Raw genomic sequence first — 19694 nt, 5'->3', positions numbered from 1 at the left:
CTAGTGGTCCTTGTCGTCAAAGATCCTTCTGAATAATAAGTGTTGTCTGGAAAATAGCAAATATCTCAAACACTATTTTTCTGTTGTGATTAACAAAATACAGCATCACTTAAAGGGCTGAATACTGTTGTGATTAATGAAACACAGCATCACTTAAAGTACTGAAAACTTACAATGGCTGTTCATTACTGAAATTCTTTTTCAATTAAAAGATATCCAAAATACCATCACTAATTGCAGAGAGTTGGATGTTTTCACGTTACTCACAAATATTATAAACTCCTGCTTTATATAATCATCTCCGGGACAGCTACTCTAATTTTGATTAAGTGGCACCTCGAATAGTTGGATCCACTGAGAATAACAGGAATGTTCTATAGAACTCAACCAGTGGCAGAACTGTATTAATTATAAATAATGCACTTACTTTCGTTGTAGTAAGTTCTAGAGAAAAAAGCACCGATGCACAAAGAAAAATTTGCAGGCTTTGACCCAGTATGGAGTGTGGCACCGTCACATAAAGCAGCACTAAAGGAACAAAGGAGTTAATTTCTTCACTTTGGAACTTTGGCTTTCACTGGCTATTTGTGGAAACTGCAAAATGGGAAGCTGTATGGGATGCCAGACCTCACTGTAGCCAAATTTTTAACTTCTCATTTACAAAATTCACACACACACACACACACACACACACACACACACGAGAGTTATGGCATGGCCTGGCTCAGCTGCCTATGTGTAACCTCTTTTATCCCGCTGAATCAAATGCCATCATTATTTCATTACTGAAATATTCACTTAGAATGCCTGATTTCCAGCCCTAGCCTCCCGAAGAAGCCAAAGAGAATTTCTTTAATAGACAGCGCTCTAGAACTGATAAGAGATTTTTTTCCTCCCTTATGGTTTTGCTCCTCTATGCTCAAAATAGTATCCAACAGCAAGCACTCGAAGTGTCAAGGTAAGAGAGGGCAAGACGTTTCAGAAAATACAGGGCGATGCATCACAATTGAGATTCTCAAGCTTGGTATCAAAGGACAGTTAGTGAGAAGAAGAGTGAGTGCCTTCCTTGCAATCAGTTAAAACCAGATAATGAATTTTCATATCGGTACGTTCCTTAAGACAGACAGGCATGAATACTCGAAACGCGCACAAATAATTTACTCTTCAGTCTCAGATACACAAATATACTTATGAAAGAGAAGTTTTATTAGGGCAATTTCACTTTATTTTTCCATACAGCAAAGTCAACTACTGCAGTAATAATAAAATAAGCATAAAACAAATTGCAGCCCAAGACAAAATACATAATTTTAAGCAACTACAAGCAGAAAGTAAGTTGTGATTACATAATAGTAAAACCAAGCACATCTGTCCTTTCAGCAGATGAAAGCGGTAGGGTTGCTGAGAAGTGCAGCCAGCGGGAGTGAAGGCTGGATACACGAATTCATTAAACAAGTGCCCATGATCACATTTGCTTTTTTGAGTGCTTCTGAGTTGAAAATTAAAACCGTGAAATTTGAACTGCGTTTTGTTTTTTTCACCTGCTGAAAGAACAGGATCCTACGGCAATTAAAAAACAATCACATAACAACTATAGCTACGGTGTGCTGTTTGGTTTGCCTGTTTACGGTTTAAATTTTGTGAGAGTCAATACTTGTTTTGAAGATTTTTTTTTTTGTGAACAATAAACCACTGAAATTGGCAGAAACTGATTTGTATAATATATGTCCTTAGTATAGTTCTTTCTCTCTTTTTTTTTTTTTCGTTGAAGTTTTAAACATGCAGTAGTTTTGAAAAATGTAAGGAATATTTGATCCATGATTTCACCTTAATGGTTGAAGTACCTGCTATTTTTGGTAATGATCTTCAGGCAGATTTGGCCCAATGGAGTTTTTGTCAGTCATGAGATCTCGGAAGGATGGCATATCTTTCCAGCTGAAAAAATCCTGGCAAACTACAAGCTGTCCACAATAAAGCAAAGCAACATGTTTGAAGGGGTATGGAGTGCTAACTCTGTGCCACTTTTGCAAGCAATTTTGCTCAGTCTGTCATTTTATTAGCCTTAACAAAACTCCTTGTAATTATAGACGTTTTTATTCAAAATAAGATCTTACTATTATACAGGTTTCTCTCTTTTGACTATATACAGAAGTGCAAAAAGTCAACCTTCTCTCTAGACGTTCCAACATGCTAAATTGCAGCATAATCAACCCTCAAGAGTTTGCACACACGCTATAATTCTCATTACGTAAACTTTGAGTATTTGGATTATCAACAAAAAAGTCCCTTGTTCTATTTATTGATTATGCAGCTTATTTATAACAAGGCCTGATATTCAGGGATTTCAAAAATATTAAACAATACTTTAACATTTGAAATGGATACAGTAGAAAATAAATTTTATTCTAATATCTAGGATCTAGATCTTCTTATAATAACTAATTACAAACAAAATAAATCATCAAAATATTACTCAATTGTCTGCCAGGATTGTTGCGATAGCAACAACTTAACTTCTTACTTAGCAATGATTATATATTTATAAGATATCCATATAAAAGATCTTTGTTCTTTTAATGAAAACTAGACAAGAACTAACAATGACTGACATTCTTACACTTTAATATTAAATCAGTAAAATATAAATCATTTAGTTAACAATAATACGAATATTCGTATGACACTACATGTAATTCAAAACTGAGTATGTTATGAAGGAAAAACTACTTTAATTTTTTTTTGTATTTTGAAAAATTCATCGGTAAAATCTAATAAAACAAGAGTCTATAAACTGAAATGGTATTCAATTGTTAATAGAAAATGAAATCTAATAAATGTAGGAAATGAAAAACTACATTTTAACAAGAAAAATAAGTAATATTCTATAATGTAACTAACTACAATAACATGTGAAGTCACCATTACTCTCTTAACATGATTGAAATTACATTGGTATGGGTTCCAACCCGTAATGTAATAATCTAAGGCTTTAATAGATGTACAGTACAATCAGTAAAATCAACACATCAGTCTTATATTAGAAAGCATCTCTCTCAAGCATAAAAACTTGCAGTAAACTTGGAAGTATGGAAAGTTCTATAACTGAACTTTCGCTTCTCCCATTCCACACTATAACTACCAGTGACCTGGCCCCGACGTCAGCAATTTTTAGAACTGCCAATCAGAGCAAAAATATCCTTTACTAGCTGCAACATCCAAACCACAAAAAAGGAATTCCTTTGGATGAATCCATTCTTAAAAACTGAATGCACATCTATTTTTTTTTAATTTTGTAAAAGGCTTTCTAAGGCTATAAGCAGTTAATCTGAACAAAACAAAACAAAACAAATCACATATAAAATTCACCCATGTACTTAACCCACCCAATTACTAGGTTAATTAAACATTTCCCATTTTCATATTTTGGTTTATCATGCATCTGATGACAGTGCTGCTTTCTTCTTTGTTTAGAGTCACTATTTTAAACGTGACTGTGGTGAAGCATTTAAGCAAATGTGAAACCATTTTTGCAAAGCATTTATAGTCGTTTGACTTTTGACAGAGCTATAAATAGAAGCAAAATAATTTCCTCAAACATTTTTTTTTGTTATCGTGTCTCAGAAATGGCATATCCCTTTTGAATAACATGTTACACAGTATAGTATGCATAAATATGACACTACAATGCATTAAAATAATTTTATATATATATCTATTATATATATCTCCAGTATGTGTGAGTTTATCGGTATTGAGAGAGTTTGTGTTGTGCTGTCTATTGTTACTGTAGAGTTAAATTGGCCATTTCTGAGACAGCTTTGGTTTCCAAAAAAAAAAAAAAAAAAAAAGGAAAAAAGAATGGTGCCCTTTGACTGATTAGTACTAGCAAATAAGCAACAAAATGTGGCTCTGAAAACAATAACACTGAAGAAATAATACTCTAATTTGATGTACAGTCTATGGCACTTCATGAGAATCCTTAACAACATGGTACTTAAAGCCATGATGTGCTTTAAAAGATACACAGTTGTGGTTTTGCTTGGCACATTCATCTCTGTCAGATCCCTCCCTCACCACATCTTAAAATCTATTACATTAAAAATATTACTCTTAAACAAAAATGACTGTGCATGCACGCTCTCGTCTATAATGGCGATTTTAAATACAAGGTGCACCTTTGTTATTTGTAAACCTTGAAAGAAATAAACTTATTTTTAAAAAATTATACCTTGGTCTACAGACGTACCAATACATAATAGAATCATGGTTACACCATAGTCTGTCTTTTCAAGATGGCATGAATATATAGGAAACTAATTAGGTATGCATCTTTTAATGCAGAACTCTGTGCTAGAAAAGAAAGACAATGTTGTTCTTCTTTCAGACAGGAATATCACCTCAGCACAAATATCAATTAAATGTACAAAGTGTATAGGCAACAGTGTGCAGTGGATTTCCATGTTGTCTCTTCTTCTGGTTAACATGCAATATGTGGATGTCTTGTGGCTGAGGGGTTTTTGTGTGTGTTGCTTGACGGTATTTACAATATGGCTAATGACCTCGTCCTTTACGCTAACCAAGCACACTGTCCTTTCCTCTTTAGTATGATCTACAAGGGAAAAAGAGACAATCTTGGTTAAAACAGAGAGAAAGTCTAAAAAGAGAAGATGTTGGTTAAAACAAGGCAATTTCCAGTAACTACTTCATCTGAAAACCGTATTGCTTGGTTTAAAGAGTAAAATACACGTATGTTGCTACATCTTCATATAGAAACAAAAACCACTCCCCAAGTACAAGTGGACCTAAATTTACAACTCTATGAGAATAAAATGACATGCACAGCCTAATAAAATTATGGGCTCTGCTCAAATATTACCCCATACTCAGCTAAAAGTATAAAATATGTTTGCAGGATCAAGGGGCATAATATAGTAGAGCTCTTTTTTAGCACTATCATTGTGGGGCAGCATTTAAGCTCACTTTAATTCCTCTCTCCTGTAGTTTAATGGGTTGCAAGAATACTGGTTTGGCCCCACAAAATTAAAATCCATGCAACAGTAAGTCCTATTAAACATGACTCACCATATATGGGCGCTTGATTAGCATAGCATATGTTTGGAAAAAATTTATACTGTAAATAACTGTTTTGGTTAATTTAAAGTTTTTTTTCCCCCTAAAGCCAAGGGAAAGAAAAATCCCTTATGCTCCTGACAAATTAAGGTGGAACAGATATTACAATGTACTTGTGAATTAACAGTTTCAGTTTTTACATGAACTTTGTTCTCATCAGAGAATCTTTACATATTAAACATATGCTTTACAGTACAACCTCAAGCATGAAAGAAGTCACCATTTTGCTCCACTCAAAAAGCAGTTTAATTATTGCAACTACGCATGAAAATGGGCAATCAGTTGTTAAACAGAACATTAAGAGCGTAAGATGCAATACACGTAAGTCCACTGGTTTGCTAATTGATGAACTTACAGCCGTTTGGTATCATTTGTTTTCAACCTAGATTATCGCTCAGAAATAGAACATAGTTATATACACACCAAACATACCCAATTGACTACAAAAGCTTGAAGTAGGGTTTTAGAATCTGTCAAAAGGAGAACTTTTCATCCAAACCTACATATTAAAAAGAATGTGCTTATTGAAAAATGTGACTCCTGTTCAGGAGAATTTATTACCAGATTATTGAGAAAGCTTATGAAATAGACAAAGATCACTTTCAAGAATTTAATCCGTGGTTGTAGCATGTCTTTGGTACTACTTCCTGGACTGCTCTCAAATTTTGTCTATCCTCTTGTCCTGCATGGGCTCAGCCTTTGTCCAGCTCTTGCTATAGATTATTATCGCAAGGGTCTCAGAACTGGTTCTCTGCCACCGTCTCCTCACTTGACACACTCACAGTCCCTTCTGAAAGGCCCTTACTCCTCCCTTCTCTTGAGCGCAGCCCTCACTGCCCCAAGTCACTATTTTCTGACTCTGTTGGAGAAAGTTGTTCCTTCATCTTTGCTCCAAGAGAAATGTGTTCAAACCTCTCATTTTATTAGAGTGCGCTGAAATTAACATCTTTATCTCTTGTCTGTTCATCTTTATCTCATTGGCACGGTAACACACAGTAACACATAGCACCAAAAAATCATTTGCAAATGTGTTATTGAAAGGAAGCAGCAAGAAGGATCACCCATCTTATTTACGAGATTCAGTTTCAAATACAGAGGCTCCTTTTAAATATAAAACTATAGGGGCGCCTGGGTGGCGCAGTCGGATAAGCGTCCGACTTCAGCCAGGTCACGATCTCGCGGTCTGTGAGTTCGAGCCCCGCGTCAGGCTCTGGGCTGATGGCTCGGAGCCTGGAGCCAGTTTCCGATTCTGTGTCTCCCTCTCTCTCTGCCCCTCCCCCGTTCATGCTCTGTCTCTCTCTGTCCCAAAAGTAAATAAACGTTGAAAAAAAAAATTAAATATAAAACTATAAACATGAAACAAATATCCTGAGCATATATGATAGCTTGAATGTGTACATACTGAATAAAGCATAGCCTCTGAGGATGAAAAATGGCCACCTTTCCCAAGTGTCTAAGTCAAGGTGCTTGAAGAAAAATCACAAGACTTTCAAATTATTTTTCAACAATGACATTTTCAGAATTATACAATCTTCTAAGGTTGACTACTTTGAAGTACCTAAAGTTGGATATGTGGATGTATGCATATGTATGTATGTGAGTGTGTGTATACATTGATTTAAAGCCTGACTCTTTATATCTGAATAACCCTGTGTGTGGTGTGAGGTGAAGTGGGTACATGTTCTCACATACAGGATTTAGCAAAACATTAGAAAATAAAACAAATGATGACCTACACTGGAGCTCAGCAAACTACTAGACGTGAGCCAATCAGACCTGCCACCTAATTGTGTAAATAGAGTTTTACTGAGACACAGTCACACCATTTCATTTACATATTGTCTCCAGGTGCTCTCATGCTAGAGTGACAGAGCTGAGTAGCTACAACAGAAATGAGTGACAATAGAAGCCGTATATAGCCCATGCAACCACAAATATTTACTGTCTGGTCTTTTCAGGAAAGTCTGCCAACCCCTGATCTATACTAGTTTTAAGTCATATTTTTTCTTCACGTTTGTGTTTATTTCTAATATGAAACAAAAACAAAACTTATTTTCCTTAAGAATTACATACACGTAAGTGACATTAACATATATTATAAATTTTTATAATAATATTCCTTACAACCCACCTAAGATAAAAACGGGAGACCTTTCTTACCTCCTCTCAAAACCTTCAGCACTGAAGCATACTCTCGGTTATAAATGTACTCATTCGTCTAAGCTTTAATTTGCTTGTACATTCTACTTCTAGAACTGTGCCAGTCACAAGGCAGCTGTTCAATAAATATTTGATGACGTTCAATTTAAAAATAATAAAAATAAAAGAAAACATATAAATATTTTCTCTGAAATTCTGCAAAACTTCCTGAAGTACATCATACAAATGGTAGCTCAAAAAAACACTACAAGTACACACTATATATTACAGAAGGAACTTACTGTTTAGTGATGAAAATTCTACATCTGGGTAACATACTTGTGGCTAGTCAGATGTTCGGCAGATATTATGGGTATCTAGCAAATAAAAAATTATTTAATGAATGATCCATGCAAGCAAGCCAACAACCAAGAGATGAAAACATTTTAATATTAATTTTTTTTTTTTTTAAGAAAAGTGAAATTCAGCTGTGAGGTGACAGTCCTTATCTGGCCAACATAACAGTAAGTTAATGTAAACTTAATGTCAAAGGAGCAACTCATTTTTAAAAATCTTTGTGTTAAATACTATTCTATAAATGTTATCAGTTTTTAGGAAGTAAGAGAAGTAAAACTATCCAAAATTCATGCACAGCAGTAATTGAAAGAAGCCCTTTTTGTTGGCCTACACACACACACACCTGTGGTTTCAGTTATTTACTAACCCATAAATCAAAGTAGAAAATGCCTATTTTTGTGCAACCAATTTCTAACATTTTCGTTCAACTTATGGTTTCTAACTTTTTTTCCCCCCCAAATTAAACGTACCAGTTAAGAATTTTAAGAGAGTATTTCAAAAGAACCAGATAAGAGCTTAAGTTTATTTCGGAACAGAGTCCTGAATCCTGATTGCACATTTGACTGTATTATAAATGGGCAAGAGCTTTAAAAAACTTGAGAGACAATACAATAAGAAATCAATATAGAGGTGACTTATTTCAATGGTCCCCAAAGCTATGAACTTCCAATTTGTAGCCTGACTCTCCTCCATGCCAGAATTTTTGCTGCTAACCTGGGAGAGGCAGTGCGGTAGACTGAGCCAGTCCAAGGACTGCAAGCACAGGTTCTCACGCTAGTGCATCCATTTCCTGGTGGTGTAAATTTGAGCCAAGCACTTAATTACTCCATGGCTAAGTTTCTTCATCTATAAAATGGCACTAGTCCCACCTCAGCAAGGTTGATGGGAGAAGAGTGAAATCACATACATGAAGGCATTTTGTTGTTCTTTCAATTTAGATGTCCTAGACTAATGCAACATATTACAATCCACAGTCTGGAGTGTAAATGAATATGTCTCTATTTTATTTCCATTTCTCAGCTGACATCTTTACACAATTTTACAGCATTGGCAAATGGCACGAAAATGTGCTCCAAGCATAATGAAGCTTCTCATACCATTTTTCCTGCTGCTGCAGGACAGGATGTTGCACCCAACAGTGTAGAAGCATCAAGGATGGGGCTGTCGAAACATACCAAGGACCTTCAACACCAATCGATGCAGATGAAGGGCCAGCTATAAACTTCTGCATGCATGCAGGCTGCATTTTGTGGCATCAGCTATTTCCAGCATTGCTAATATACTGTAGGCATATACATATGTATGTATATGTAGATATAATATATGTGTGTATATATATATCCATTTCCCTTTTCTTTCTTTTGGTTGTAAAACAGTATGAAGACCCAAGATTATGCATGAAATGGTCACAGCACAATGCAAAAAGTAAAGTGTCCCCTACAACCCAGGTGGCCCAGGGCATGTTGGAATTTGCTTTGCTATAGTTCTGCTTACACCAGCAATTCTGTCGTCATACATGGTACACAGAGAGCTCAGCATCACTGATTTGCCTCATAAATGGATTACGGTGAATCCATTAAGAAATTTCTGCCATAGATTACTTACTAACATGCCACATATGCACAATCTAGTATTCTTGTAAATGAGTCTGATGTGTTAGCATAAATCTGGGGCTATTTTGACAAGCTTCAGAAAAACTAATGGTTCTTTGCCAAGAAATGTTTAAAGCTTGTCTGAAACTTTAAAATACATCCATTTTGGCATGCTGCTTATGAAAGTTTTTAATGGCTACACTAATAGCTTGCAGTTCTTCAACAGTACATGATGTACTGTGGAGACAAGGGTGGTTACTTCTCACAGCAATATCTACAAAGTCAGATGGCGCTTAACTGGCCTTCTCTTCCCAAGGGGCAATACGCTGATTCTCATCTCATAGTGATTCTTTCACGTCATTTGGCTACATTTAACCTTAGTCTGTGGGTTATCTGAACTTTGATTTGGCTCCAAATGTTTTCACATGCTATTAACCTTCCTGAACTTTGCTTTCATAACAAAGACACTTATCCATTAAGGCCAAAACCCACTTTACATAAATTTGACTTTGATTCAACCATTATTTTCCAGAATATAATTTAAAATAGGATCAGAGAATGTTGGTTGAATCAATGTCGATTTTTAAATTTTAAATATTTTAATAATCATTTTCTTTTAAATAGTCATTCTTGCATATCATAAAATTCAAATTTCTGAAACAGATCCCATTTACTTAAGAGTAATCTGTGAAATTGTTACTCCATAAATTTCTATGGAACCCAGAATGACTCAATTTACCGTATTTGATGTCTTTTTTCCCTTCATAACTCTCTAAAATCTATGCTGGGTAACTACAGAAATATGAGCACTTAGGGTTTTTGTTTCTGTGTTTGCTTTTCACTTAAAGCAGTGAGACTCAAACCTTGGACACCAACTTATTTTTAATATACAATCTGCTTATCAAACAAAACTATAATGAATTTATAAAAACTCTATTTACAAGAGTGGTCATTTGTGGCATCTATAACATATTTAAACATCTCGCTTTTTATTAAGAATTTAGGAAAGAACTAAGAAATTGTACATACCAAATGTTTATCATAAAAACCTTAAAATCGCCTGCAGTTTTGATTGGTCAAAACACCTGAATGATTGAGACCAAATGAGAATTGCTTGTGTAAATATCATTTTAGTAGCTTTAGAAATGGAGCCGCGACAACTTTGGAGCACTTATAAATGGCATAAAAGCATTCTGCTGCTCATCATAGAGAGAATGTGTAGGCCAACAAGAGGTATCTTTGAAACCCCATGCTATTAAAGCACCCTCTACAGCCCTCACGTACACACGATTCCCACTGACCTCAATGGGAAAGCCACGTGCGTAAGGGCTGTTGGATTGAGCCCTATTAGAGTTGGTTTTTAAGAAACAAAGCTGTAAATTAGCAAACCTGGTTGGCTGTGGCTGTTGCAGCGAAGGGAACACTTGTGGCAGATGTTGTTGCTGCGGACACAGTGGCTGGCGTAGCACCGTGCACCATGGGAACTTTCGGAGGGAAAATCATATAAGCAAACATACAGAAGAGTGTAGCAATATGGAAACCATGGCAACATGGAGGAGATAATTGGGCATGGTATTTATCACAGCAATAAGCCATGTGACGGGACATCATCACCAGCGAGTGACATGCAATCACAGCGCAAAGCAGGACAACATTCCAAGGAGAGAAGGGGGAAGGGAGATGAAAGAGAAAAAAAAGGGGAAAAAAAGCTTGTTACCATCAAATCAAGAAAATTGACACAAACAGGCTTAATTTGCTACGTCAAAAACAAGAATTTTATATAGTGTTCACAGTCAGACATTCAAAATCTAAGTCAAAATACAGGTATTTACTTCATATATACAGTTATCTGTTTGAATGAAAGTATTTTTTCTTATTTATTATTATAAAAATATACAATATATTACTTTTATGATATAGTTTTTTTTTTTTTTTTTTACACACCAGAACTCATAGTCCAATCAAAATCCACCAAAGGTGACTAAAGGAAACTTGTGTGTAAAGAAAACATTTATGTGAGTCCATGTCAATTAAATAGAAAATGGCATTTAATTGACAGGTGTTAGTAAAAGGGAAATGGACTTGCCCAATAGATACAAGTTAAACTTAGCAGTGGATTTTGAGGGGCTGTGAGGTGCACCATAGGTTTAAGATAATCAAGAAACAAAGCTGGCACCTACCAACACTTGTAGCGGGTGTCATGCACAATATTGAGCCTGCCCATCATGCATTGCAACAGGAAGGTGGATTTGAAAAGGGAAAAGAATTAAAACATCCCATCACACGTGTAATTAGGAAATTCATTTGAACAAAGAAGAAAAATTGTTATTATGGGAACAGTGGCATGTAACTGTCAGCACAATCAAATCATACAATAGCACAGTGATCAATTAGAACTAGTCTCAAGTGAAGAATAAAAGCCAGTTTAACTGTGTGCTGGTACACTTTGTTTCTCCTGATTGCTGCCTATAAGTAAAAGTATTTTGGGAAAAGTTTAAACTCGCCTAATTCTTTTAAAAATAATATTGTAATTTGTTTTGTTTTAATCTGGTTACTAGCCATCTGGCGGCTTTGCTATTTCTGACTTTAACATATGAATGTATTAACATTTTCCTTATATTGAGCACATGTTAAATAATTAGAGAAATTACTTATTATTAAAATGGTAGGTAATCCAATGCACAAAACTGGCTTAACAATGTAATAAAACCAAAACATTCATTTTCATTCCCTTGGTTTTTATTTCTCTGTTCACTGTAGCAGCAACCACACAGACATGGAAGGGGTTGTGATCATCCATCCATACAGGAATTTTATTTGGAAGGATACCAAGAAATAAATTATGCATAAAGAGAAAGTGAAACTTCTGCATGGCCTTTGTTTGGAATTTAAATGTAGGCAAACATTTAGAGAGGATATACTTTTAAGTCCTGAATTGGTTTAATTAACAGGGATCTGGGGAAACAGACTGGTTTTCAATGCTGGTTTAGACCTTCAGGACTTCTTGGAATAGCAAATGCTCCCAAATATTTCACATAGAAAAAAAAAGTTAATTATATATATATGTATGTATATATTACACATGGGGTGTTGGCATTGATGTTTTCAATGTTCAACCATGATGCTAAAATATTATGTATGTAGTACCTGTTCTCTTTTACATACAAACATTGCAACATACAATTTTATGTTTTTTTCTTTTTACCGAGCACAGGGCACTTTCCCACATAAAGAACTACTGTTCTTTCTATGAGATTATTTTAGATTTCTAGGTTTTAAAATATCAAATGATTTTATATTTCTATCTAAATCTTGGCACATCCTATTTAAACACTAGCAGCATCTGGGATGAACATTTGTTAGACAAATATCTGCCAATTGAGTCTTGTCAGAGATGGCCCTACAAAACAAAGCTGCCATTGAGAAACAAGGATTACTGAACTGGCGTCCCTGGAACAGCTGCAATTAGTCTGTTATCACAATTAGACTGTGGGCACAATGATCAGGGATTAAACTTGGTAATGGAGCTAGGGAGGCATCCGCCCAGGTGGCATAATATTACCCTGACAGTCATTTGTTAAGATGCCTGAAGATCTCTATCATTTGCAACTACTACAGAGTCAGACTTGGGAAAGAGAAGAACAAAAACAGACCACTAATAACAAAGACGTTAATGTGAGACAGTAGAGCAAGCGAAATTTAATCCTGGGTCTAGATCCTGTGAAATCGTTATCCTCTCAAGGTGGGGCAAGAGGACTGACTGGGAAAGAGAGGATGAATAGATGAAGGAAAAGCAATAATGTGGTATTCAAGGAATAGGAAAGCCGGTTTAAATACTGTATGGGTAGTAGGTTTTCAATTTACCATTCATTATTATGCTGTAATTTGCCTATTATATTTCATCCCATACATAATTTAGCCTGCACATGCGGAAAATGAATTAACCATCCTATCTGTCTAAAAGCCTAAAGCTTCTAGGATTGGAATTTTAGTTTGAATTATCTTCCTCATTACCATTATAACCAGTGCACACAGTTTTGAGAGGGATTTGCAGCAAATAAACATAAGGCAGCAATGAAAATACTAGCCAGGTGCAATAATTCACAAAAACAAAGACATTATGCTGTAGGACCCACTTACCGAGACCAAAAATCACTTTGAAATGACCATAATATCCATCTTTACAACAATGGGTTGATTTACTAATAATGATGCACAAATAGCCAATTGAAATTTTTTTCCTTAATTTTCAACACAAGGAAATGTTTCAGTGAATGCATTTGTCAATTTCAAATTTCCCCTATGAAGATATTTGCATAGCAGAATGAAGTGTTTGTGAGGAATGCATTCCTATTTGAAGATGCAGGAAAAACAAGTAGGAAGGTAGTTTGCAAATGCGTTGTATGCACAGTTAAAACTACTTCAAGGAGAAGGGCAAGAAGTAGAAGAGAGAGAAAGTGATAATGGATATTTGGTTGGAGGTCTGAACTTGGATGTGGTAATTCAAGCCTGCTGATTAGCAGTATTAAGCTGATTTAAGATCTAAAATTTGTATCACTTGGGACTAAAAGTTCACAATCAATTGAAATTATTTTCAAAACTGATATCTGAAACAGCAACAGCTTCAGTTTATTTCTATCTGATGTTTTGAATTCTATTCCATTGCACTACTGAATTTAAGAAATGACAAATAAAACCTAGTGCCTACTAGATTCCAGGCTTTATCCTAAACGCTTAGACCTGCCTATGATAGTGCTTTAAGAGAATGTTTTATGAAACTATGTTTAAAACTCATTTAAATGTAACCTTATGAAATAATCACATTATCTACATTTTATAGGTGAAAAATAAAAGGGATACAGAGATTATAACTTGTGGTGGATCTGGATTTAAACTTCCAAGCCTGATTTATAATCCTATGCTAAGATGAAGGTAAACTGCATTAATTTCATTAATTATAATAAAAGTGACAAGCTGGGAATTTTTGTTTTTGTTTTTTTTTTTTTTCGGTAAAAACACCCCCATCCCCTTGCCACCTCCCTTCTTACTCCTCCCCCTCCAGGAAAATTTCCTGGCCTTCTGTTTCTTTATGTCTGGTAAGTTGCAACACAAGCCAAAGCCAAAGTTGCTTAAAGCAAACTTATTTTTAGGTTTTTAAAAAAAACCATCAGCCCACACTGAGGGCAATATGCTAGGAAGAGGGAAGAGAGGTGTGCTTCTGAGGGTAGAAAGCAGGCAAAAATGGTGAGGGAGAAGGGAGAGGAAAGAGGCAGGGAGTCTGCAGGGTCCGTGAGTAGTTGGGTATGTAGTCTATTCTTCCACCATAGCTCCATGGGCACAGGCTGCCAAGGGAGCGTATGCTGCTTATGAGGCTAAGGAGCTCAGGCAAGCATGCCTGGACCCGAGGCAGTCACAGGAACCCTGGAGTGTGTAGCTTGCTGAGACCTTGTAAGCATGGGCCATGATCATACCAGCAGTGACCAGTGCTGACTGAAGAATGGAGAATGGGCATCTTATCTACCCTACTGGATGGCACAGGCCCTCACCTTGGGTGGGGGGGGGGGGCGGGGATGGGAGGGAAGAGAAGATGTGAGAAGGGGGTCCTGAATCCCGGTAATTAGACCCCAGTAAGGGAGCCTAATCTCCCAGTGAGATTAGAGTTTGGAGTTGGACTTCATTTGAATTCAAGAAAATAAAGTGATGTAAATAAAAGTGGTACTTCTTACTCCAATGTCAAGGGTGAACTCGATACCTACAATGTAAGTAGATCCTAGATTAGACATAAACGGTACGAATAATTAATTGAGTTTTAAAGGGCGAAGATTTTTTAAATAGTAGTATATCTCTAAAATTTAAAAAAGAAGCTTGGATATGAATTTATTCCAGTAATTGTATTTATTTTTAAACGAGATGGAGGGTATAAAAGCACCAATCATGGGGTCAGGGTATCAGTAAGGCCTAGTTCATTTTTTGGGCCAAATCATTTTTAAGGACCTGATACAAAGAGCTCACAGATTTTGAGAGACTGAGTCAAACCCACCTGACCTGATTTCAAGTTCTGTCTAAACCTTACATACAAGCCATGCAACTTGGAGCAAATCATTGGACCTGACTAGGCCCCAAATTACTCATTAGTAAAATGGGACTATTAATGCCAACCTTTTGGGGCCGTTGTGAGAAAATATGAGATAATGTATATAAAGTATCCAGTGCAGTATGGCACAGAGCAAATATTGAATAAAGGCGGCTGTTTTGAACACAATGTGTGAAACAACTGGGCCTGAAACCATTAGGGAGCTGTGGGGCTTGGATTGGACAGAATGCACACCTTGTAAAGGATTTACACTCTGATTTTATTTAAACATTCTTAGACACTTCTGGATTCTAGATTTAACCCTTGGGTCATAAATTTGCAATCTCCAATATGAATACTGGCATACCATGTGGCATACAATAGATGTGTGTTGATTCAATGAATGGATGGACATGGGTGGATGGGTGGATAGATGGATGGATGGGGAGACAGGTGGATGGAGGGATCAATGAATGGGTAGATAGGTAGACGGATGGAGAGAAGACTGGGAAGGACAGAGGAAGGAAAAGAAGGAAGGGAAGGAAGAGGGAAGAAGAGATAGGTGGTTGGAAGGACAGATGGATAAATGATTGGATGGATGCACAGACAGACGGGTGGATGCCACATAAACCTAATTTTGTTATTAAAAGTTATATATATAATTGGTTTTAGCTAGTTACCTGGCTTGCCACTGAACCTTGATCTTTTGCCAGCAGCCCAGTCTATATACATAGTTACCTCCTCAAATGACTTAACTATGCTTCACTGCAACTTCAATGTAACAGACCCACATACCCCTTAAGTTATTACTGAAGCAAGAGACTACAGAGCTCTAAAACTCTAAGTTGCAAAAAATAAATAACTTCTATTTTCTTTTGAGTTCCAAAAGAGCCTTCAGAATATACCTTCCAAATCATTATATTATGGGCAGATGGGAGGCTCTAATCAAATAAGTCATCTGCAGAATAACACAGTCTTTGGAAAATGAACTTCCTTTTTCCCAGGTATTATATATGAGATTACACAGATGTGTGGTAGGATAGATTTCCTGTAGTTCTCAAAGGGCATTTAAAAAATTGAATTAGCTGTAATTTTTTTTTTTTAAATAGAGAAATTTCATATGCAACCATCCAAATGAGGTAAATATCTGGGAAAAAAATCAAAAAGACCTGCAATACCGGACATCAGGGCCATTACATTAGATTGTGCAGGTCTGCACAACTAACCACGGGAAGCAGAGACACAACTACCCTATAATGTAAATGGAGCCACAAAGGATGTGCAGTTTACAACAGGTACAACATGCCAGGCAGATATTTCTCTGAGGCAATAGAAGCCTAAGTCCAAACACTCACCATCCTCTTTAGGTTGGGCCTGTGCTCCCCAGTGCCTTCCAGACCTCACAGCTCCTAATTTATTTCTTGCTCCATTTGTTTATATATCCTTCCTGGCCCCTAAGGCATTTTAGTTTACATTCTTTGCATCAGATTTCTTTCTTTTCTGGCTGTCTGACAAAGTGGTTTGGCAGAAGTAAAGATGGGCTATCCATTTTAACCTTTTAATGTCATAGAGCCAAATTTCTGGACACAGGCACATATGACAAATGACAATATTTTAAAAGAATGATGAAGGTATTATCTACTTCTGATTATGTGACTCATAAAGGTTAAGCCCTTTAAAAGTGGCTTACAGATAAATGTAATTTTATATTATTGTAATAATTTCATATCATATTGATTAGAAATATCAAGAATAGAATATAGACTATCTCCGATGCAAAATTCATCATAAAAACGCAAATATTTCTTAACATTTTTAGCACATTTCAATATACTGTGACACATTTTATTTACATTAAGAACACTTCGTTTCTAGAAGGGAGAAGTATGATTTTGAATTGCAAATGTGTTTGTTTTTCCCACACTTGATCCTTACCTAGCATCTTTTGCTCTGTCTTATCCACAGACTAAAAGCCTTTCTAGGGAGAGATTACTGTCAGAAATATCATGCAATTAATGGTTATGTTTATTTAGAAACGTCCTTAGTCATCTGAATATTGTTGGAGAAACTAACGTAAATCCCATTTAATAAGACTGAACTGTTAGGTTTCCCTAAATAATATATGGAGAGAGTTAGATGTTTTTATTTTTAGATTTTAAATAATGAAATTCACTTCTAATGACACTGTTTTACTGAATGAAATAAGCTGACAAAAATAATCTTTGGTTTCTTCAAAGAGACTATGGTAGTTACCCACAATCTATTAAAACTTTGTTTAGTGATCTGACTATAGAAAACTTGATATATTTGCTGAAGACGGCATGAATCTAGGGGCATGGCAATTTATATAAAAGCAAAAAGATTACATTCTGGAAATCTCTGAAAACCTGTATGTGTTGAGAAAAAAGTTTCAACCTTATAAAGTGTAAGAGAAATGTGATTTGCCCCTCAGAATGCAATAAATATGCTACAGATCAAAATGATGTAATTTGTATTCTAAAATGGACAAACTGCAAATGCACAGATACTATTTTGTAAGTACAATTACTTTATCCATGGTGCCTAAGGCGTATGCATTGTAAGTCATGTAATATTCCACATACTCCAGTTCACCGAATCTTGTTACATATTCTACATACGGATGGCCAGCTTTCAGAGATGCACTGTATAGAAGTTGTGCTTGGCAGTAAAAACTAATGTGAATATAACTTATTCTTTTGTTCACTATTCAAAAATAAATTCTCACATTCTCTCGTGGCATTACGAACCTAACGCATTTAAGTACTGTCAATATAGCATAATATACTAATGGCGCTGGACCTCTGACATACATACCTCATCATTAATTAATTTAATTAGTGATAAAATTATTTTATTAAATAAATCTCTGAACCCGTGGTAATTATCTTAGAAAGGTTAAGAGGTAAAGGGGAAAATAGGATTAGAGTCTGGTTAGTTGAATTCCAGACTATATGAAGTTTAACATGGATTTCCTGAAGTCAATGAAGGGTGCATAAAAATAATAAATTTTCAGGTAATTAAATGACTGATTAATGTTTCTAAATTTTATACCCGTGCAGATAGTTCTACAGTATGTTTATGTGACTAAGTTGAAATCCACTGAAACGACAAATGTATAACTCAATAGTAGATGTAAACTTGTACTTCTATTAGCTCATGAGAAAATAATGATTTTAAGCAATGTACTGATTGGCACACTTTTTAAGTGCTCTGGAACACAGAGTCAGCTTTTGGTTTTTGTTTGTTTGTTTGTTTTTTTATTCTCCACCTCAAAAACAAAAAGGCTGAAAAATAAAAATCAAAACTGGAAGTGTCATTTCATAGAATTCAAATTTACTCTGGAATCATGAAGGCAAAGGGGTCTTACAGCAGAAGAAGAGTGTCATAAAATAGCTTGACAGACATAAAACAGTGTTGAGGAAAGAGAAAAAAAAGAGAACTATATTTCAATTCCGAATTACACACACCAAAATAAATCTATAAAATACCACAATGACCTTTGATCCATTTCTCATTACACTAAGATTCTTAGTTTTTAAGGAGAACCACATGAGATACCTCAGTTCATCCGCTACTGCTGACCACCTTACCTTCCAACTATCTATGGCTAACGGCAAACTGGGGGCCTGGCTTATCTGCTCTACCAGCGTATCTATCTGCGGCTCCCCAGATTCGTTCATGAATAAGCTGAGACCCCTTACCTGGTGGGAGAAATGCCGTATGTTGTTGCAACTGCATGTTGGCTAGAGCCTGTTGGTATTGGAAAATACCAGTGTTAAAGACTGCGGTGGCACCGTTGGTTTTTTCAAGAGCAGGCCTCTTTGGTAATGGGGGAAGTACAGCTTGAGGAATTCCCTGTTTAGTGAATGAGTATAAAAAACAAATACCAGTAAAAAGAGAAAAAGAAAAAAGAAAAATCAGTTGAAGGCTAAAATTGTTAGGAAGCATGAGCAAGCAAGCAGCAGAGCACTGAACTACCCGGGGGGTGGGGTGGGATTCCAATCAACAAAAATTAAAGGGGATCAAAAAAAAAAAAAAAAAAAAAGCAAGATAAAAGCTTTAAAGGAAGCATTATTTTTGTCCAAAACAAAACAAAACAAAAAAACAACCCACTAGGACGAGAGCACATGTTATAATGTGTTAAAGTGTTTTAAGTCCCATAATGCTTCAGGCTTTCTGTGAGAAGCCACTGATTTGGGGCAAGAAGAAAAGCTGCACTGCGAGCTCCATGAGGACTGACAAGTATAAGCAATGTTAATAGTTAATCGTACAGAGTGACCAGAACAGGTAAAATAAAAACTCATCCCACTCCTCTCCTCCCCACCAGACCTACCTACACATGCAAATGTCCCAGAGCATGCAAGTTTTTTTTTTCTTAAACA

General features: G+C 35.9%; 1 protein-coding gene across 17 annotated transcripts in view; it reads right to left on the bottom strand.

Moving 5' to 3' along the window:
- Positions 1–1175: 1175 nt before the first annotated feature.
- Positions 1176–19694, bottom strand: part of MBNL1 (muscleblind like splicing regulator 1) — a 209973-nt gene continuing 191454 nt past the window's right edge. For 11 of the 17 annotated variants that reach the window (XM_040480519.1, XM_040480529.1, XM_040480517.1 and 8 more), the window contains 5 exons: positions 19014–19167; positions 11399–11434; positions 10608–10702; positions 7572–7646; positions 1176–4609 (listed from right to left, as the gene is read on the bottom strand). In XM_040480519.1, the coding sequence (XP_040336453.1) occupies positions 7590–7646; positions 10608–10702; positions 11399–11434; positions 19014–19167 (342 nt within the window). In that variant the 3' untranslated portion in view covers positions 1176–4609; positions 7572–7589. Of the gene's footprint in view, positions 4610–7571; positions 7647–8723; positions 8788–10607; positions 10703–11398; positions 11435–19013; positions 19168–19694 lie in introns of those variants that run through there. The other 6 variants (XM_040480520.1, XM_040480523.1, XR_005792149.1 and 3 more) reach the window with 5 other exon arrangements.

Source organism: Herpailurus yagouaroundi, unplaced genomic scaffold (genome assembly GCF_014898765.1).
Source record: "Herpailurus yagouaroundi ecotype Mexico unplaced genomic scaffold, PumYag 159, whole genome shotgun sequence".
Taxonomy (NCBI): domain Eukaryota; kingdom Metazoa; phylum Chordata; class Mammalia; order Carnivora; family Felidae; genus Herpailurus; species Herpailurus yagouaroundi.
This window is presented reverse-complemented; position numbering and strand designations above follow the sequence as displayed.